At 40.9% G+C, this 19,917-nt stretch overlaps 2 protein-coding genes across 3 annotated transcripts; both read left to right on the top strand.

Annotated features, from left to right (window-relative positions):
* The first annotated feature begins 483 nt into the window (after positions 1–483).
* Positions 484–8,662, top strand: sp6 (Sp6 transcription factor). The gene is made up of 2 exons (XM_034240403.1): positions 484–725; positions 5,614–8,662. Exon 2 carries the CDS (start codon positions 5,729–5,731, stop codon positions 6,647–6,649), a length of 921 nt encoding a protein of 306 aa, XP_034096294.1. The 5' UTR covers positions 484–725; positions 5,614–5,728; the 3' UTR covers positions 6,650–8,662.
* A 1,684-nt stretch (positions 8,663–10,346) lies between these two features.
* cwc25 (CWC25 spliceosome associated protein homolog) lies at positions 10,347–14,880 on the top strand. Of its 2 annotated transcripts, none has more exons than XM_034240331.1 (9): positions 10,347–10,498; positions 11,589–11,761; positions 11,852–12,088; positions 12,182–12,251; positions 12,482–12,627; positions 12,734–12,806; positions 12,894–13,099; positions 14,063–14,147; positions 14,390–14,880. In XM_034240331.1, exons 1-9 carry the CDS (start codon positions 10,481–10,483, stop codon positions 14,390–14,392), a joined length of 1,011 nt encoding a protein of 336 aa, XP_034096222.1. In that variant the 5' UTR covers positions 10,347–10,480; the 3' UTR covers positions 14,393–14,880. The 2 variants fall into 2 exon arrangements, with proteins under 2 accessions (XP_034096222.1, XP_034096221.1); XM_034240330.1 differs by having other exon boundaries at positions 14,063–14,230.
* Positions 14,881–19,917: the final 5,037 nt, after the last annotated feature.

Here is a 19,917-nt window from a genome sequence, read left to right as displayed (position 1 = left end):
AATTATAAGTGCATTAATGTGTTCATCATTGGTAAAAGGGGGGTTTACATTAAATACTTTATACAATAAACTGGGTAGCTTAACCTATAATAATATTGAATAATGTGTGTTGATTTACATTTTGTATAAATAACCTAAATATTCAAGTAACTAATTATGTAAATGTGTGAAGTAAAAATAAGAGGTAACCCTAACCCTAATAAGAACAATATGTGTTAAAAAAAAGAAAACTGTAGTAAAAGTATAAAGTAGCACAAAATAAAAATCAAATAAAGTACAATGTTTTACTCAAGTACAGTACTTGAGTAAATGTGCTTAGTTACATTACACCACTGGACTTTACCTCACAATAAATATATTTTCTGAAAGTCTGTAGACCGTCTCATTGTTCCCGGGTTTTAAAGCGAGCCGTGTCCTCACCTCCAGCCGGGGAGGGCGCATCTCCAGGGGGGAGCGGGCCGAGCGGGCCGAGTTGGGGGCGGGGCCTGGAGGCACTGAAGACGCACAGCCTATCATGAAGTTTCTCACTACTCACCATACTGCTTACCTGTGCGCCAAAACGATCATACTGCCTCACTTTGACCGTCAGCGATGGAGATAATCAGATGAAATATGATGAGGATATTATTCTGTGCACGTTTGTCGACGACGGGAAGAAGAAGAAGCAGAGCTGAGACCACGAGCTGCATTTATTCAGAATAACTCAGCAGCTCCAGCACTAACAGGTAACCTCTCTCTCCCTGCGAGATAAGCGTCTGTTACTGCACTATAAATGAATATATCTCAACATTACATTGCTTTATTAACCATGCTTTGGTTTGACTTGGAGATATAATTAACATATATTTTCCACGAGAAGACCCTGAGACCTGCAGTTAAATAAACAGTGGTTTAATGTATTGAAGTACATTTACTCAAGTATTGTACTTATATATCGATATGAGGTAGCCTACTTGTGCTTTACTTGAGTATTTTTAGTTTATGCTTCTTTATACACCAATGGCATGGGCACTACAGTTTGGAAGCCAATATTGTACTTTTTACTCTATGACAAAATGAGTTACAAATTACTTTACAGATTCTGATTTTAAGCTAAAACAAAATATAAATACACTATGATATATCATAACAGTTAAAGATATCCAGCAATGATATATAAAGTCATTGAAAGAAGAAGAAACAACTTTTACTTACGAAGTATTTTAACACTGTAGTATTTCTAATTTTACACAAGTAAAATATCTGATGTATCTTACCCCACTGTAATTATATGAAATAACAATATATTGTCAATTGTTTTTTACAACTGAAGTTTAAGATTCTGATTTAAGGGTCTGAAGAATGAAGTCAAAGCATTTATTTTGATACAAAAGTTGAAAACATTAATTTGTGTAGATTATAGTAATATAAAGTCGAGGTTTAATATTATAGTTAATATTATATTGACTTGACCTGTAGGTGTGGAGGGTTAACTCCAATGGGATGTAGCCTGGTGTGCCATTTACTCACGTACAAATTATTATGCGGTCTTAAAATCTTAAAACATATTTCACTTTAAAGCAATTACCACATTATAGGACTCACATTCATATTCATTTTGAAAGAAAGGAAGGAAGGAAATCTGTCCATTATGCTGTTTTTAGAAATTTGCCGTGATTTGTTGATGCTGTTCATTTTAAATTCTGGTTTAATGTAATTGTTTCTCCCATTTGTCACTGTAAAGTATACGGCCATATCATGTGTATGTTCCCTGTAGGAATTCAAATTATTATTCAAAGTGCACATGATAGGATTTACAGGATTTATTGTTAATAATCAATAGTTTGAATTAGTTATCTTTGTTTAGAAAAAGGTTTGATTTGGAAAAACGATTCCATGGCGTGACAGTGACGATTGACCAAGTGCAAGACTTAATAAGACATGTATATATATAGTGGTGGAAGAGTTTGAATAATTTACTGTAGGGAAAGTAGCAATACCACAAAGTCAAATACAAGTCATATTTTAAAAGTTTGACTGAGTTCAATCATAGAACTAACTATATGGGAAGAGAGGACAACACATTCAAGTACAGATATGCAGAATGGGATGTCGGTGTTATATTGTCATAGTATTGGATTATTATTATTGATAATTCAATCTGTAAATGGATCAAAAGGTAAAGCACATTTTGACTAATGTTGGGTAGTTTAACCTAAAACAGTTCACGTTTGTATCAACCGATTGGATGTTTGTATGTGAAATGTTATTCTATAATGAAAAGTATTATAATACACATAATGTTTCAAATAGAATACAGATTAAAATGGACATTTTTAAACTAAAGGTAAGTACATATACATTAAAACTGCACAGAAAAAGTAATATTCTTAGTAACCATTGTATATACTGTACATATCACATTTTGTACATCTTATTTAACATAACATTCTGTCTTTGTGTTTGTTTTTTAATCTTTGTCTCCATTTAAACATAAATACTTAAACAAGCACATCAAATAGTATTGTGAAAAAATCCTGTTGAAACACGACAGTGTGTGTTTGTACGCTTTTTAATTTTTGGAAATTGGAAATTAGGTGCAAACTTGATCAAAAATACACTTGTACTGGATTTATGTTGGTTTACAAATGAAGGCTCTGAAAATGTCAGTTCTCTCTTGCAGTTTGTTTACTGCAAGAGAGAAGGAAACAAAAAGGCTCCTTAAAGATGTCCCAACAACTGCAGTACATATTTCAGTGAGATGCAGTAAAGTGCATTCTACGCAATTATGTTCAGTGATTTATAGTGTCACACAGACACTCTAAATCACTGAACATGTCAAACTGTCATCCATATCTAAGCTATCTTGGAACCGATTAGACCAGATCAGCCTTCCACTTCCAGCTCTGTGTCTCACTAACCTTACTCCCACACCACTACCCAGGTGTGCAGATTACCTTTTCAAATCAAGCATAGCGTTCTAAAATAAACTCTGTTTAAAGGCCCCTATCTATTGCACTCACCAGGTTTTGAATAACTGTTGTGCAGGCTGACTTTGATATTTCATCGTGGTACACTCTGACAACTGACCTGACCCCAGTCTAATTGATCTGCTCCACTCCCATTGTTTGAATCGCAGAATACATTTAAAAAAAGTAATCCCAAAACTATTCTGGAAATAAGGCCTCAAAATTAAATCGAGCAGATTATCAGTCTTGAAAATCCCAATTATTAGCTTTCAAATCAGAAGAAACAAGTCTGGAAGTTTATTAAAACTCAGGAAAAGATAGATAGATCGATAGGTACTTTATTGTTGAGAAAAAGTTGAAAAATGGTTATGTCACAGCATTGACAATCTACACGAATTCTTAACATCCCGATAGCAATGAATATCTTAAGTGCTTTGACAAAAAATCCATAAAAAAATGTCATCTGTGGAAGCCGTAGTACTGTAAAAAGCACGACCAATCATCTGAGTCGGCCCGGCTAAAGTAACTGAATGGCCTACCTGCCTGTCAGCCTTCCATCTGTGCACAAACTTATCTCGTGCCCTCATTGGTCATGTGCACGTTCGTGTGTGTTGGAGGAGGGGCTGTGTAAGAAAGTGGCAGATTTCTTCCGGCTGTGTATTTTCAAATTCTAGCGCACTCGAGCTGGTTTCTCCAACATTACCTACCCCACCTTTAAGGATAGAATAAAATACAAATAAAACATTCAGAGTCGTATCCAAACACTATCTTATATACCAATCTATTTAACATAGAAAGTGGCTTGAAATTCAAAGTACAATATATCCTGTGAGGTAGTGTTAGTAGGCTGCGAAGTGTATGTGCCTCACTTGTTGAAGTGTTTTAAGAAATCTAGAGAAGAGTTTGTTCCCTGTCTGTGCCTCTTCCCTATGGCAGACCTATAAAGCGGGGCCGTGCTGGGTCTTGGTCGGGCAGGTTTTATGACCAGAGCTCTGTCATTGCTCTGTACCATCCTCCTCCTCAAGGGCTGCCCTCCCCCTGGGGGCCCTTCTATGCCAGCTGTTTCCCTCAGGAGCTCCTGGCACTCCCAGCACTTTGGTGAGCGGAGGCGGATGCTGGTGTCTTGGTTTGTTTACGGTTGTGTCAGTAAGAGTGGAGTTGTGGGGACCATTCCGCTGTGCATCCCAGTCACATTCCCAAAAGATTACAGAGCAGCGACTCTGGCTCCAGGCCGACATGAAATAAATCAGCTTGACCTTTAACATCAGACCTTTCATTAGGGAATTCCAAACTAATTGCTTTACGATTTCATTGCGACCAGAAAGCATCTCTGAGTTGCTTTGACTGAACCTTTGAGAAGGCCGTGTAATGGTCTTGGTTTGGCTGTATTGACTCAACAAATTGGGATTTACTGAGGGGTTCCTTCACTGTCAGTCAGAGTTACACCGCCTGTGTCTACGCTCCACCTGATCAACATATCAGAGAGGATGCATGTCTTCTAATGGAGTTGACCTATTTTCTTTTGGCAACCTTTTGCAGCTTGCTCCATCAGATATGGTTTCACAGCAAGTGATCAAGATTAAGACAGCATAGCTTCAGCCTTCTTTACTGTTTCCTGCTGTAAAGATAATTGTAGATGTTGGAGGATGGGGGTGTGGTGGAAGTCAACAAGATTGTTTGGGGGAGGGACATGTTTGAAACCGAGCACAGGTCTTGTAGGCCGGTAGCTTCTTGTCATGGATTTCCACAGACTTGTCCAACATTACCAAGCTTTATGTCACCTTTGAAATCAGAGCCCCTCCTCATTCTGACTGACGCTGCAGTGGCGTGTACAAACGAACATACCTGGAGCGTGTCGGGGACAGGATGCTGTTTTAGAGCGTGTGCACCATAATTACGTAAATAAAGTATTGTTCTCATGTCATTGTTTCCCTCCCATTCTCAGGCTCCTGAATGCCGTCAGTCTGCAACTGTTGATGCTTTCTGCCGCCAGTGTGTTCGAGGCGGGCCGTTTTACGGGGCTCCTATTGTATCTTGCCTGGAGGCCTGTTGTAAATCATGTGTGATTCATAAAAAACAGGTTCTCCTGTCTGCCAGGTTTCATCTCCACAAACCTCAGAGACGTACAAATAGACTTTGGCCCGCAGCCATACCTCCCTGGAACTTCTTCCTTTACCAAACTGTTCTCCTGTCAACACTCCCCTTCACTCTTGTCCCTGCCCCCCCACCCCACTGCCTTTGCCTTGCACTGGGCCAATGATGTTGTTTTCTTTGCGCTTGTCTTTGACTGTCCTCCATGGGAAGTACCTGGCAGCGGATGCATGTGGCAGGCTTCTGCCTGGACACGTCTGTCTCCCCCTCTCTCCTGCCTCCTCGGCCACGCAGCGTGAGAACGGCAGTATCCATGGCGATGAAGGAGGTGTGCTTAGGGTTTAAATGTTGTAGACAGAAGGATTTAGGCCTGAATGTCTGCACTTCTGAAGTTCAGAAACGTTAGATCAGCAAAGGCTGAGTATTTCAAAGTCTTTCAGAGTGGGGAAAAATGACCTCAAGGCTTTGAAGTCATTGCATGTAGTTCAGTGAAGCCATTGAGAAAATGCAACACAGTGAGAAGTTGATACCAGATTTGAAGATATAACAGTTTGTCTGTTCTTTCTTTCTGCAGGTTTTTGGACACATCTCAACATGTGCTAATCTTCTAAGCATTACCCAAAATATAGTGAACAAGATTTTGAGCCGCCAACCTCATCAACAGTCTAGCACCTTGCCCAGCTTCCCTCATGGCCCACCCTTACGAGCCTTGGTTGCGGACAGCACCCCCAAGTGGCAGCTCAGAAGACATGAACATCCCCTCCTGGTGGGAACTCCACAGGGACGTCCAAACAGGGAGCTGGATTGACCTGCAGACGGGGCAGAATGTCGGCTTGCCTTCGGTAAATCCTGGGAGCTCCATGGGGTTGCAGCACTCTTTAGGGCCCTACGGATCCGACCCACACCTGTGCAACCTGCCTCCATCTCAACTCGCTCCAGCCTCGCACTCATCCCATCTCTTCTCTCAGGATGGCTTCAAGATGGAGCCAATGGCCCCTGAAATGCTTCAACAAGAAGCGTACTCCCTGGAGGAACCGCAGGAGAACGCTGTCTCCGCCCGGCCCAAGCCTCAGCGCCGCTCCTCCTCCAGAGGCGGGGGCCAGACTGCGTGTCGCTGCCCTAACTGTGTGCATGCTGAACAGCTGGGCCAGAGCACGGATGACAGCAGGAGGAAGCACATGCACAACTGCCACATCCCCGGCTGCGGCAAAGCCTACGCCAAGACCTCACATCTGAAGGCTCACCTGCGATGGCACAGTGGGGACCGGCCCTTCGTCTGCAACTGGCTCTTCTGCGGCAAGAGATTCACACGCTCTGATGAACTGCAGCGCCACCTTCAGACGCACACTGGTGCTAAGAAGTTCAGCTGCGCATTATGCCCCAGAGTGTTCATGCGCAATGACCACCTGGCCAAACACATGCGCACACACGAGTCCCCGCCAGGACACGGGGAGGAGAGGGTGAATGGAGACGGGAGGATGGATAAAGGCTTCGAGACACCCACCCCTCCTCAGTCTTCCTCAAACGTGTCCGACAACACAGCGCCACCACTGAAGCTGAAATGTGAGACGGACCCCTCAGTCTCCAGCGTGACAGGGCAGTCTGGGTAATTTTATCACTTTCTGAGGCATTTTTTGCAGTTAAGGGTTAACATTTTGTTCCCTCTTTATCATAGAGTTGTCTTGGTTTTACAATAGAATAGAAAGTAGAAAAAAAGTTTGGACAAACTTTCACTGATGGAAGTCTGATGGGACAGAAAGTGTTTCTTCTGTATCTATCAACTAGGCAAACTCTGATAGTATAAATGTTTTAGCACACAGAAAAACTGTAATTTATTCATAGTATAATTGACTGATTCTGTGGATTCAAGTGAAAGGTGGCTAAGGAGGCGATCAAGCTGAAGCTGCAGCTTGTTGCTGGACTTCTGTTGCTGCTAGAGCTTCTGCTACCGGTAGACCAAAGATTAACTGAAGGTAGCAACTTGTTTACAAAGAAATGAATCAAATGTATTGCTGGAGGTGTTGGAGAAATGTTTGTCTCCAATACAGTTTAATACACTAATGTCAAAGGCAGCATGCTTTTGAACGGAGAAAAGAGACCGTTTTCTGTATAAGTCTCAGATGGTGTGTGTATCCTTCTGCGCAAGTTGTGATAAGCCACTGGAACATAATACAGCATGTCGTTTTTAAACAGTCATTGGATGGTGAAAGTTCATGCGACAGAACTGTGTGTGGATGTTGTAAGTGATTAAATGGTACTTTTACTAAAGTACAACAGACAATAATGCTGTACTATGGCAGCATGCTATAATGTTGGTGAATATATAATATAATATAAAAATGGGAATTGAATGCACTACAAAGGCGTATTTACCAAAAATTTGTGTTTCTGTTGCCACTTCTGGCATAACACTTAATGATGAGAATGTGAACACTGGTCCAGGTTACCAGATGAGAACAACAAGATGTGACAATGATATAAAAAAAGAAAAAATTGTAAAGGAGTCAGAGCCACTGAAAGAGCTTAGCGTCATGATCACAAAAAATGGACGTGGAGAGAAAATGCTGCCTGATTAAAGAAATCCTTTGGTACATGCTGATGACAGCGATCATATTTGGCATCAACTGGACTCCACAGGGCGGTATGTCAACACTAAGCAGGGTAGTTTACCACAGTGCCCTCTGCAGGCACAAGATTTAAAGCTGCACCAAACAATGTTTTTATATAACCAATAGATTCAATGACTTTCCCATAGAAAAACATTGTTCCCATTCTACTAAATTACATTGTCATTTTTCTTTTGTGTATATGTCCCTGGTCACATTTGTTTTAAACGGGCAAATCCAAAGAAACACAGGTCTTTCACCGAGGTATTGTTCGGTTTTCCATCTCCAAACTATACTGTATTCTCACAGCTCTCATCCACGTCAACGTCTTTAAACGGTAAAAATATGTCAATTTTGCATCTACAGTTTTTTCTGCTGCCCTCAAGTGGCCACAAAAAGATACTGCTTCACAGGTCACAAAGGGTGTAACAGAAAATCCCAAAATAATTTACCGTGAATTCATGCCTCAAGAGGTTCAGACATCGTGGAAGGTGGCAGAAGGATTTCCTACTGATCCAGGTGTACCTCATTATGTGGGTTGATACATTTCTTCAAAATACCATCAGCTCGATACCTATTTGCATGTCGGATCAAGCTATAGTCGCAATTATCGACAAACAGTCTGTAAAGGGCTTATCTCTCAACACATTAGATTAAGATCTCTTCGTGTGTCTGGAGTTTTTCTATGTTCCACAACTCATTTAACAAACCATTTTTGTAACAACACCCATTGGATTCTGGATAAGCATGCAGAAAAAGGTTGCTAGCAATCTAGCTAATGAAACAAAATGCAAGAAAATAACAGGCAGAATAATTTGTTAAGGTTAACTTTCATAATCTATGAATTGATCACTAGTTGTGTAGCGGGCAGTGTGAGCAGCACTATTAGGATGTATGTAACCCATCACAGTCATTAGGCTGAGATGTCTTTATATTAGGGGCTTGCATTATTGGAGGCTCAATATTGCTGTATTTATGTATAGAATATAATAAATGGAAGACCATGTTTAAACATTAGTCAATTGCTGTGTTTTGAGTATTAATAATATTATTTTTTGTTGATGTTATTGATAGTCTTTTATGTTGGTCAGTAGAGCAAGATGGACAAATTTTTGTATTGGTTGCTATAGTAAATGTTTTAGTTGGCTGCAATAAAATAGATTTTAAAACGTTTAATAAGTTAAGTATCATGGTGTAATAACTTGTATTTAATCTATTGTTGTCTTTTAAATAAAAAAAATTATATTCTGTGTCCATGTTGAACTTTTATTAATGGAAGATGTGCTAACTGTCAGTTATTATTTGCTGTTAAATGTTGTATTAATTATGACAACACTATTATATTATTATTAGTAGAATTATTAAGAGTAAAGATGAAAGTAGTTTTAGTCAAAGTACTTATAGTCTGGGCTGGATTACCATATGGGCAACCTGGACATGTGCCCAGGGGCTCTTGAGCTAAAGGGGCCCTCAGTGACAGTCATTTTGTATTATTTTTGTCTCGATAAGATTATATGGGCTTACAGTTACAGTAAGTCCTATATTAAAAGTATGATGCTCTCGAAATGCAATCAATTCTTATGACGGAAAACATCTTCTTGCTTTACTACCATATAGTTGATTTACTTCTTTTGTACTTTTATAGACTAACCTATGTCCATGTGTGTCTGTTTGGGTGGTAGATTGGTCTATTACAGAGAGTTTTCATTCATTATTTACATTTCATATTGTGTATTCTTCTATACTCTATTGATATACATATATATTTTCGAACGTACAATTGTCAAACTTGGCTAAAGCCCCCAATGTTGCTAGATCCAAGCAACACCCCTGGTTCAGCTGGAGGGAATTAATGAAGTGATCAGTGAATAAATTGTTGATACTGTAAAGCTGTGTGCAGAATTTACTGTAAGAATCACACACAATTATTCTTGGGGGCCCATGAGCTGTAAGTATTTATAAAAAGGTTTTTACGTTTCGAACTCATGATCATTCAGTTGAATCATGTTAACGATTATCAAGAGAAATGGGAGACCTTTACATTTGAAAAGTTATACAATCCTGTTTCCTCTTTATTATTGTTGTGTATTAAGTGTCAATTGATGGCTGCAACAAAATACGGAGGTAAGAAAGGGAAGAGGTCTGAATACTCTCTGAATTCACTTAATATATCAAAGCATATTTATCTTATGTTTGTTACTGAATTTATTTCACAAGTGGGGCATTGTGTTGGGGGAAAGGCAATAGCTTTTTTTTAATGATATACGTTTTGAAATATTGAATATGTTCACATATTTCATACGTCCCACAAAATGAACTACACGGTTAGGTAAGAATGACTCTTTTTAAGCAATTTTCATTCTGAGTTGCGAAACATGCGTTCATCGTCGAGATGCCGAAATTCAAAGTTGCACTAAAACATAAGGGTGATGCATACTGAAAGTTTGCCATCTGTGAATACATTCATGGTAAACTAAAACATGATACGTTTAATAGCACAATGTGACAGCTTGTGGTAGTAACAGCTGCTAAATCATCTACACACGTTATATTAACGGAGGTTAAAACTACTTCAAGGGAACGTTATGTCATGGCGTCAATAGTTTATTCAAGACGCCAGCGCTGTAATGCCCGGAGTTTATGCCGGGTACGTAAAAGCACCGCTAGCTGTAACCGGAAAGAGAATTATCCACAACAGGAAATGTAAAAAACACATCACACACAAGTCCTGGTGGCTCCATTTTCTAGCTAGCGTTGAACTTGTTTTCTCCAGTTTTGTGGGACAGAATTGTCTATTTCATTTTATTGTTGTATTGAAACGAGGAATTTTTCAAGATGGGGGGAGGCGATTTGGTAAGTATGAGCTATCTAAGCCGCTTTTCTGTTATTAGACCGTTGATACACAATTCCATTGACAATATGGTCATTAAAAGACGGTCGTTTGTTTACTGGTGTCGATACATATTTTACAACATGAGCTAATGTCTACTGGGAATGGGAAAGCGCTTCCTCAGTTCGGCACACTTTCGTTTTAGACCATTCCTATATTTTAATAGTTTGAAAGTAACGGCTTATTTTCGTTAGCTTAAGGTCAACGAGCTGGCCGTTAGCTAGATGTAGAGCTGGGAGAAGTACTCAGATCTTGTACTTGAGTAAAAGTAGAAGTACCAGAGTGTAGGAATACCCTGTAACATGTAAAAGTCCTGCATTCAAAATTTTACTGAAGTAAAAGTAGAAAAGTATTCTCATCAAAATATAGTGAAAGTAGCGACAGTAAAAGTAGTCGTTGTGCAGATTGGTCCATTTCAGAATAATATATATGAAATGTTTTATAATGATTGATCATGAAAGTGTTCTCAAAGCTGGTAAAGGTGCAGCTAGTTTGAATGACTTTGTATACTGCAGGGTAGCTTGTGGATTTACTCCAGGTGGAACTAAAGTCTGATTTAACACTTGATTAGATTTCACATCATTCATCCACATCTGTGAAGTAACTAAAGGTATTAAATACATGTAGTGGAGGAGAAGTACACCATGTACCTCTGAATTGTAGTGGGGTAGAAGTACAAAGTAACATACAATTTAAATACTCAAATAAAGTATAAGTCTTTCAAAATTGTACGTCATTACAGTACTTGAGTAAATGTAATCAGTTACTTGACACCACTGGCAGTGGCTAGATGTGAGTGTCAACTGTTAAAGTTGAGATTTCCGTTGAAATATTCTGGCACACATTAAATTGATGTGCATACACCCGAAAATGTTATTTTGTAGATTGTATGTTAGCCGTCAGATTTGTATACACATACTGGGTATGTGGAAAGCTTTGGTTAAAAGGGTAAAGTAATTTTTTTTATAACAAAATCAAGTTTACGCTAAAGCTGGTACATGATCGTTTTTAAAGTAAGAGCTACTAAATGTTGTCCATCTTGTCTTCTGCCAGAACTTGAAAAAGAGCTGGCATCCCCAGACTATGAAAAACATTGAACGTGTTTGGAAAGCTGAACAGAAACATGAGGCCGAGTGCAAGAAGATTGAGGAACTCCAGAAGGAACTGAAAGATGAACGAGCCCGAGAAGAAATAACAAGATTTGCAGAGACAGCCGGATCCATCAAGTGAGTTCTCTGATATTGTAATGAAAGTTATTTTGTGGTTCTCAGAAAATGAGTTTCTGATTTAATATATTATTCCTTTTCTGATGACAGGAAGAAGGATGATCGGCTGGACTGGATGTACCAGGGCCCCGCCGGCCAGGTGTCCAGAGACGAGTACCTGATGGGACGTGCCATCGACAAGCAGATCACCGACCAATACGAGGAGCCCGAGACCGGCCCGTCAGCTGAGACCGGCCTCCTGCCCGGCTCCATCTTCAACCCCTCCACTCCCGCCTCTAACCTCGACCTGGCTGCTAAGATCAGGGAAGACCCCCTGTTTGAAATCAGGTAAGTGGGGCCCTTATCTCTGGTCGTTTGTTCTGAAAACATGCTACCAGGTGCAAAGGTTTAATATAATCATGTTTTGTTGGTTTTCTAAAGGAAACGTGAAGAAGAAAAGAAGAGAGAAGTCTTGAGTAATCCAGTGAAGATGAAGAGAATTAAGGAAATGGTAAAAAAAACTATTTTTTGTAATATATACATATTTTAAGATCTCTTACTGTGATATTTTCTAACATGCTAACTTTGAGAAAATGTTAATAAATAAAAAAACTCACTCATATCTGACAAGTTGTTCCTTCCTCTGCAACTTCCAGTAATGATTCTCCTAACTTTATTAACAGAAGACAACTTCAGTTTGTATTTTTATATTTTGTAAATGATTCGTTGGTTCTCTCACAGCTGCGCCAGAATCTGGACAAGAAAGACAAGAAGAAGAAGAGGAAGAAGGACAAAAAGGAGAAGAAAGACAAAGAGAGAAAAAAAGAGAAGAAGCATAAGAGAAGGAGTTCTAGTTCAAGCTCAGAGGAGGAGGAGGAGAAACACAGGTATGTGAGGGGACTGTTGAAAGCTGAAGTGAAGGACTTTCACTTTTTATCAATCAATTAGTGCAAAGGGCTTTATTATTTATTATAGTCTTTGATCTGTTTTCAGGTCACATTCCAGAGATGAATCTTCAACAGACACCAAGTCTCGTTCCCATCATGTCCCGGGCTACGGCCTGCAGGTCAGTTAGCAGCAAAGCACTATTTCATAAACTACTTTTTACCATGCATTTACAACTCCAGTCATTAATCTGGCTCTTCCCTCTCAGTTCCCGGCTGGCAGACATCACCAGTCCTCCGCTCCCTCCCATCACTCCGGGCGCCGTGAGAGGAGCCGCTCCCGGTCGCCTCACAGGAACAGACAGGAGGGCCACGCCCACTCCTCTTCCTCACACAGAGGCGACAGGAAGGACGAGCCCAAAGGCTCCAGCCAACAGGGAGACCGTTACCAGAGACAGAGGCACCCTGTGGCCAAGTAAGACCTCACAGAGGCTATAGTCCAAATACTGACATCAGAATCGGTTTTATTAAGTATTACAGGAGAGGAATTTCCTTTGGTAAAAATGGTGCATACAATGACCTAGAAAGAAAAATACTTGGCAAAAAACAGTACTATTATAAAAGCTATTTTAAGACTATTGTAATAAACAAAATATGTGAGAAACGGAGTACAGTAAAATATGACGAATACTGTATTCAAAGTGGAGAGCTGTGCAGGTTTAAAACGATGCTCACTATTCTCAGATGAAAGTTTTGAATTGATAAGGATCAAGATCTAATACTGGAGTTTCCGTCCATTATTAGATCTCAAATCTTCTGTCTTTTTACTGCTATGGTATATATCAGTATCTCTATCTTTTTAGATCATATGCAGAATAACTGCTTTGAGTCATTATTCTCAAGTATATTATACAAATCTGAATATTAGCAATCAGTCAGCACAGCTTTTTGTTTTGTTTTGCAAAGCTACACTACAATATTATAAGTATTTGCTCAATTACATTCCAGTGGTGCCTACGCAAGAATGTTTGTTCCAAAAGAAATCCAAAAGTTCAAATGTATTTAAAGAAAGTAATAAATATAATTAAAATGTCACAAAAATATGTATCCAAGCAATTATTCTGCTTCAATCCATATTTGTTGGCATTAAGTGTTTTTAACCGTTTTACTTCCAGGTTGCTGCGAACAAAGAGTTTTATTCTTTAAAAAAAGTAAATCTGATGAAAAAACACTAACTGATTAATCCTTTCCTTTTTTAAATCAGCTGATGCGTCAGACATTCCAATATTTATTTGAAAGCGTCCTTTTATAATGTTAATTCTGACTATGGGTTAAGTCAGATTAACTTTAATAAGGTCTTCAGAAAACATATTTAAATGATCACCTGTTTACAGAGCATTGCCAGTAATTCCCTTATGTTTCTTTGTGTCTGACGTAGGAAGCTCTCTGCAGAAGAGCTGGAGCACAAGAGGCAGGAGATGATGGACCAGGCCAAGCAGAGGGATGAGGACAGGGAGAATAATGTGAGGAGATACAAGAAGCAAGACGAGCAGGAAAAGCAGCGGGAAAAAATTGTCAAGCGTGACCGGCACGCTGGCTTCATTCAGTACGTTTCTGAGCAACATTGACACGGAAAATAATCATAGGCTGTGGAAACCTTATCATTTGTCTGTCTTAATCCACATATAATGTCCTGCAGGTGTCTCTTCATTCTTTTGCATGCTTGTTTTGTAACTCCAGTAACACTCACCTTTCCTTCTTGCAGTGATATGAAGCTGGAGAGTGCATCCAGCTCCTCCTTAGAGGACAGAGTGAGGAGGAATATCCACTCCATTCAGAGGACGGCAGCCTCCCTGGACAACTTCATGAGGAGATGAAAACACAATTATTATATGAACTGATATTTAAGGCTTGGAATATGCCACCCACTCCTTTATCTGTCTCTTCAATGTATTGAACAGGTTTGCTTGTTTTAATGCATTCAGGATTGTGTGATGGGAGTCTGTCAGATACGGGACCATATGGCTCCAGGCTCACTTGGGCCTTTTATTTTGAAAAGTTGTTTCCACAATGGTAACATCATTTATATTTCAGGCTATCATGGCTGATCTGTTCTAGATAGTTTTGTAAAAGCCATTTAGTTAATGTGATCACAACTTTGTACAGGATATGGTTTTAGATTTTACAGTTTCACAGACCCTGCTTTTATTTTTGAAATATATGGCAATTGGAATAAAACATATTTCCAAATCTAAATGTTTTGGTTTTTTTTAAGGTCAATTTGCTAAATGAAACATGCCAGGTTCAAATATAAACCTGGAAAGCATATTTAAATCAACACCCACTTTATTAATGCCAAAAATGCCCCTTTTTGATTTGTGCAAATACAAGATGAGATACAATCTTATTGGGGCCCGAGCACGAGAGCGCTAGGACCCAACGGCGTCCTAGCACGAAGTGCGAGGAACCTATTGTTATTGGTGGAGTTATTAGGGCCCGAGCCCTAGGACCAGAGCTGGCCCGACCCATTAAGGGACAAAAGCGGCCGCTTAGGGCCCTGCAGCCACTAAGGGCCCCCTAGCAACAACAAAAAAAAATGTCAGTACACCGTCGCCGTGATAAATATGTGTAATTAATTTTGTTAATATGCCTAGATTGCCTACTCTCAAAGTCATGTATTATATTATTGAGTCAATAATATAATACATTAACCGTGCTTTACCTGAATCTCATCATGACACTAGAGAGGACGGCAGGAATGTAATTTCCCGTGTTCAGTAATGCAACAGAGGCAAGACACCAGACCAACCAGAGAGTTGAATGGAAATAAACATCTGTCTTATGAGCTGTGACAATGTTTAAACTCAGTCGGAAACAGAGTTTTTGAAGATGGACATAAAAACGTTTTTTCTTAAAAAAGAGGACAATTCTCAAGTGGTGGCTCACACAACAACCCCAGAGCCACCACTTGAGCCAGGTAAACAAGGTATGTAAATGTCAGTAAACTTCTAAGTTATGCGAACATAAGCAAAGCATACATTACAGCTACGTTGACGTTACTTTGAATCGCGGGGGTAAGCTAAACCCAGGGCCGATCATGCAGACTGCGTGGGGCCTCACCTTGTGGAGGGGGCCTCATCTTGCGGAGGGTGCCTCAACTGAGCCAAAAATGTGGCGCACCTATGCGCTTATGCGGCGCAATTAGTGTGGCGTGGCACGGTTTCGCCGCTGCGAGACTCCACTCGCAGCAACCCCCCAGCCCCCCCCCCCCCCCGGTCGACGCTCGCGAAACAGAGGGCCTCATCATATAACTTTGCGTGGGGCCTCATGTTGGCCAGGGACAGCCCTGGCTAAACCGTTAGCAAGTAGCTATAGCTAGCCAGAGATATTAAATAAACACTTTGTCATGAAATCTAAATGTAATGTTTTTTAGCGTTACCTGGTGATTTCAAAGAAAGCTCTCTGGAAAATGTTGACTTACTGTTGAAGCAACATGAAGCAAGAAGCTACCTTACAGTACACAGTTGATCCTGAGTCCTGTCACTTAAAGTGTTTCATAGTTAGCTTGGCTAAGCATCAACCTAGCACTGAAATATATTGATGTTTTGTGACAGTATTTCTGAGAAAAAGTCAGCTAAAATGGTGGCATGCCACTGCTTTACGTGTCGACAGCATGTTTGAACGTATTTGCAGCAGTAAATGTGGCTGTTTGGCCACTGACGTTGCCATAACAACACCTGAATTTAAATGTGCAACCTCTTTTTGTGACAGATTTTTGCATGAAATTATAATTCTTCTGAATGATATTCCTATTGACAGCTAGTTTCTATGTGAACATTATGAGATGGACAGCCAGAGAATAAATGAAAAACAGTTATGAAATACTATATGACAAAACAAGAATACAGTTTAAAAGGGGAGTGATTTGTAAAATATCCATAAAGAAAAATCTGTTTACAGTTCTGTTTTCATATGGGTGTTGAGAGATGTATCCATAGATCTCTTAATGTTGCTCTCAAAGTGCACCAGATTGATGCTTTTAACTTCAAAATCAGTAAAAAACAAATATTCCCAGGATAGCGTGCCCCCGGACCCCCCTAGAGGGTCCACGGTGTTTACATGCTCATTTATACAATATGTGTGCTTATGCTAACATCATAAGACAAAAGTTGGTTCCATGTAGTAAGCTCGCTTAGGGCCCCCAAAATTCTAGGGCCGGCCCTGGCTAGGACCCAACGGCAAAAAAATCTTCCGAGCGGAGCATGCCCCCGCACCCCCCTACAGGAGGTGAGGACCCCCCCTAGAGGAGGTTAGGTCCGCCCCCCACTTGTAAAAAATTGCACTTTACCCCTGCTTACACCTATATGCCGTGAGCTGATTATCGAGCATTCATTGTAACAGTCGCAGGTGTACTGTGTATGCAGGGGGCGGTGCGGAGCTCGCCTGTCTGCAATTTTATTTTATTTTTTATTTGATATATATTTCATTTCATTGTGCCTGAGATTATATTTTATATTGTATGTTATTATTCAAATGATAATTTAAAACTATATAATAAATAATTTTGCTTCAGGGAAGAAAAATAAAAAAGATGCGAAAAAAAGTTTTTAGTCGGCTACTTTTAACGTGACGCACAACAACACAAGTAACTGACATGACGCAAAAACGTATCTCGGAATTTCTTCTCTAAAAACGCAAAATCATGTGCATAATCTGTATACTGGTCAATATCATGTTTGTGGTATTTGAGTTATTATTTTATGGTTATTGCTGCTGCAGCCAGGGCCGGCTCTAGCCACTGGCGAACTAGCCGGTCGCCTAGGGCGCCAGATCTGGAGGGGCGCTGCGCTGGGAGAAAGAAAAATAATAATAAAAAAATAATTTCATTCATTTTAAATTTGTATTCTGCCTAATTTTCTGCCCTTGATGTAATACATACATCCATCCATCCATCTTCTCCCGCTTATCCGTGGTCGGGTCGCGGGGGTAGCAGTTCCAGCAGAGAGCCCCAAACTTTCTTTTCCCTGGCGACATCAATCAGCTCTGACTGGGGGATCCCAAGGCGCTCCCAGGCCAGCGAAGAGATATAATCCCTCCACCTGGTCCTAGGTCTACCCCTTGGTCTCTTCCCAGCTGGACGTGCCTGGAACACCTCCCTAGGGAGGCGCCCAGATGGCATCCTAACTAGGTGCCCGAACCACCTCAACTGGCTCCTTTCGACGCGAAGGAGGAGCGGCTCAACTCCGAGTCCCTCCCTGATGACCGAACTTCTCACCTTATCCCTAAGGGAGACACCAGCCACCCTGCGGAGAAAACCCATCTCGGCCGCTTGTATCCGTGATCTCGTTCTTTCGGTCATGACCAAGCGGCAAACTGTGGGGTAGAGCCGGGAAGCCAATACGGAAGTGCCACACACTGCAGTTCATATATTGGCCGATAGGCGATGGCTGCAGAAAGGAGCAATTTCCATAGACCCCCATGTTAAAATGCCCGATTTTACAGCAGAAAAAAACATGTTTCTACCCCTGGCTCCATACATTTTATTATCGATATAGTTAGATTCCACCTTCATGATTATGGATCTGTGAGTGAATTGTTTTCTAACGCGACCCTTTATATTTATATTAGGTCTTAAAGTTTGTGCATACATTAGGGCGTGGTCACTTTGATTGACAGATACGTGCCTCACTGTCAGCTAACAGCAACTTGTCCAATCTGCTAGGCTACAACCATAGAGGCTACAACGTTAGTTAGTTGTAGTTACTGTACTTGATCCTTTAGCTGTGTTCGTGGTGATCGTGCCTGTTAGGAAATATTGTTACAAATACCAGATAATTAAAATGTCGTGCTGTGCGCTTGAATGTACTAACAGATCTTCCAAGAAGTCTACTTTCAGCTTTTTTCGGTGAGTAAAATGATAATATTATACATGTTAACCCCGTTAGCAGGTGTTTGTGTGCTTGTTAGCTTAGCCTGTTATGTAGCTTATTAGCCAGCTAAGGACGTAACCCTTTATACATATATACAGTTTAGTTTATGATTCAGCCTTGGGTAAGACTTTTATACTATATAGCTATGACGCCCATAATGCTAAACGGGAGCAAATGTTAAAAGGGGTGCGTGGGCCGCCGGAGTCCACGCCGCCGAAGCTAACGGGGCTGCAGGGTGCTAGCTCGCTAGCGCGTCCCGGCGGCCGTAGCTAGCACCCTGGGGCTCCGTTAGCTTCGGCCAGCGGCGGAGTCCGGCGTTATAACTGGAGATCAAGGAATGCATCGTAACGCGGACTTGGTTCGCCTGCAGCCCGCTGTAGTATTAGCTAAATAAATGATGTTGAGCAAGGCTTATTAAGCTGAACACCGCCACAATTATTCTGCTATGTATCGGTACTTATTTTATTTTATTAACGTGTGAATGACAAGCATTAAGAATAATACCAAATAGCTAATTATCTTGCAGATTGTCTCGTTTGATTATGAATGTAACGTTTATATAGTGGAACTACACTGTTTTATCAAAACCAAAGTGCCACGCAGTGACTTGGTATGCATGTATTTCAGCAGGAAATGTGCAACCTAGATGACATTTACCAACACAGACTATATAGAAATATTTGTAAAAGTTGTTCATGCGTTACTAAGTGAATATGGCATTAACCCTCCTGTTGTCTTCGGGTCAAATCTGACCGATTTACTACTTTCATCAATCATGTTTTACATTCGATTGATACTGAGAGCATGTTAGCTTAGCTTCTTAGCCTGAGCTAGGACTCGAACGTCACGCTCGTTGGCAGCAGGTCCCGCCCTGTCCCGCCTCAGCTCCGCCTCAGCTCCGCCTCAGCTCCGCCTCAGCTCCGCCTCAGCTCCGCCTCAGCTCCGCCTCAGCTCCGCCTCAGCTCCGCCTCAGCTCCGCCTCAGCTCCGCCTCAGCTCCGCCTCTTTGCCCTTATTTGGAGAAGGCGGGAGAAGGCGGGAGTTAGACTCTGACGACACCGTCGAGCCGTTAGTGGCCGACTCCGCCTACTAAGGGCTTCACGGCAACTCTGCAGAATCCTATGGGTGACGTCACAGACCCTACGTCCATTTATATATACAGTCTATGGTCATGACCCATCCTTCATGACCATAGGTGAGGGTAGGATGATGTAATACATTTACATTAATAATTGAATAAAGTAAACACCATTTGAACCCCGGGCCGGCAACATTTTGCCCTGTATGATGGGTGATGTAAGTGGGGGATGTTGACTTATCAGGCGCCCGCAGCTCACAGCCAGTGAGAGAGAGCCTCCGAGCGA

The sequence above is a fragment of the Gymnodraco acuticeps genome, unplaced genomic scaffold (genome assembly GCF_902827175.1).
Source record: "Gymnodraco acuticeps unplaced genomic scaffold, fGymAcu1.1, whole genome shotgun sequence".
Lineage (NCBI taxonomy): Eukaryota > Metazoa > Chordata > Actinopteri > Perciformes > Bathydraconidae > Gymnodraco > Gymnodraco acuticeps.
This window is presented reverse-complemented; position numbering and strand designations above follow the sequence as displayed.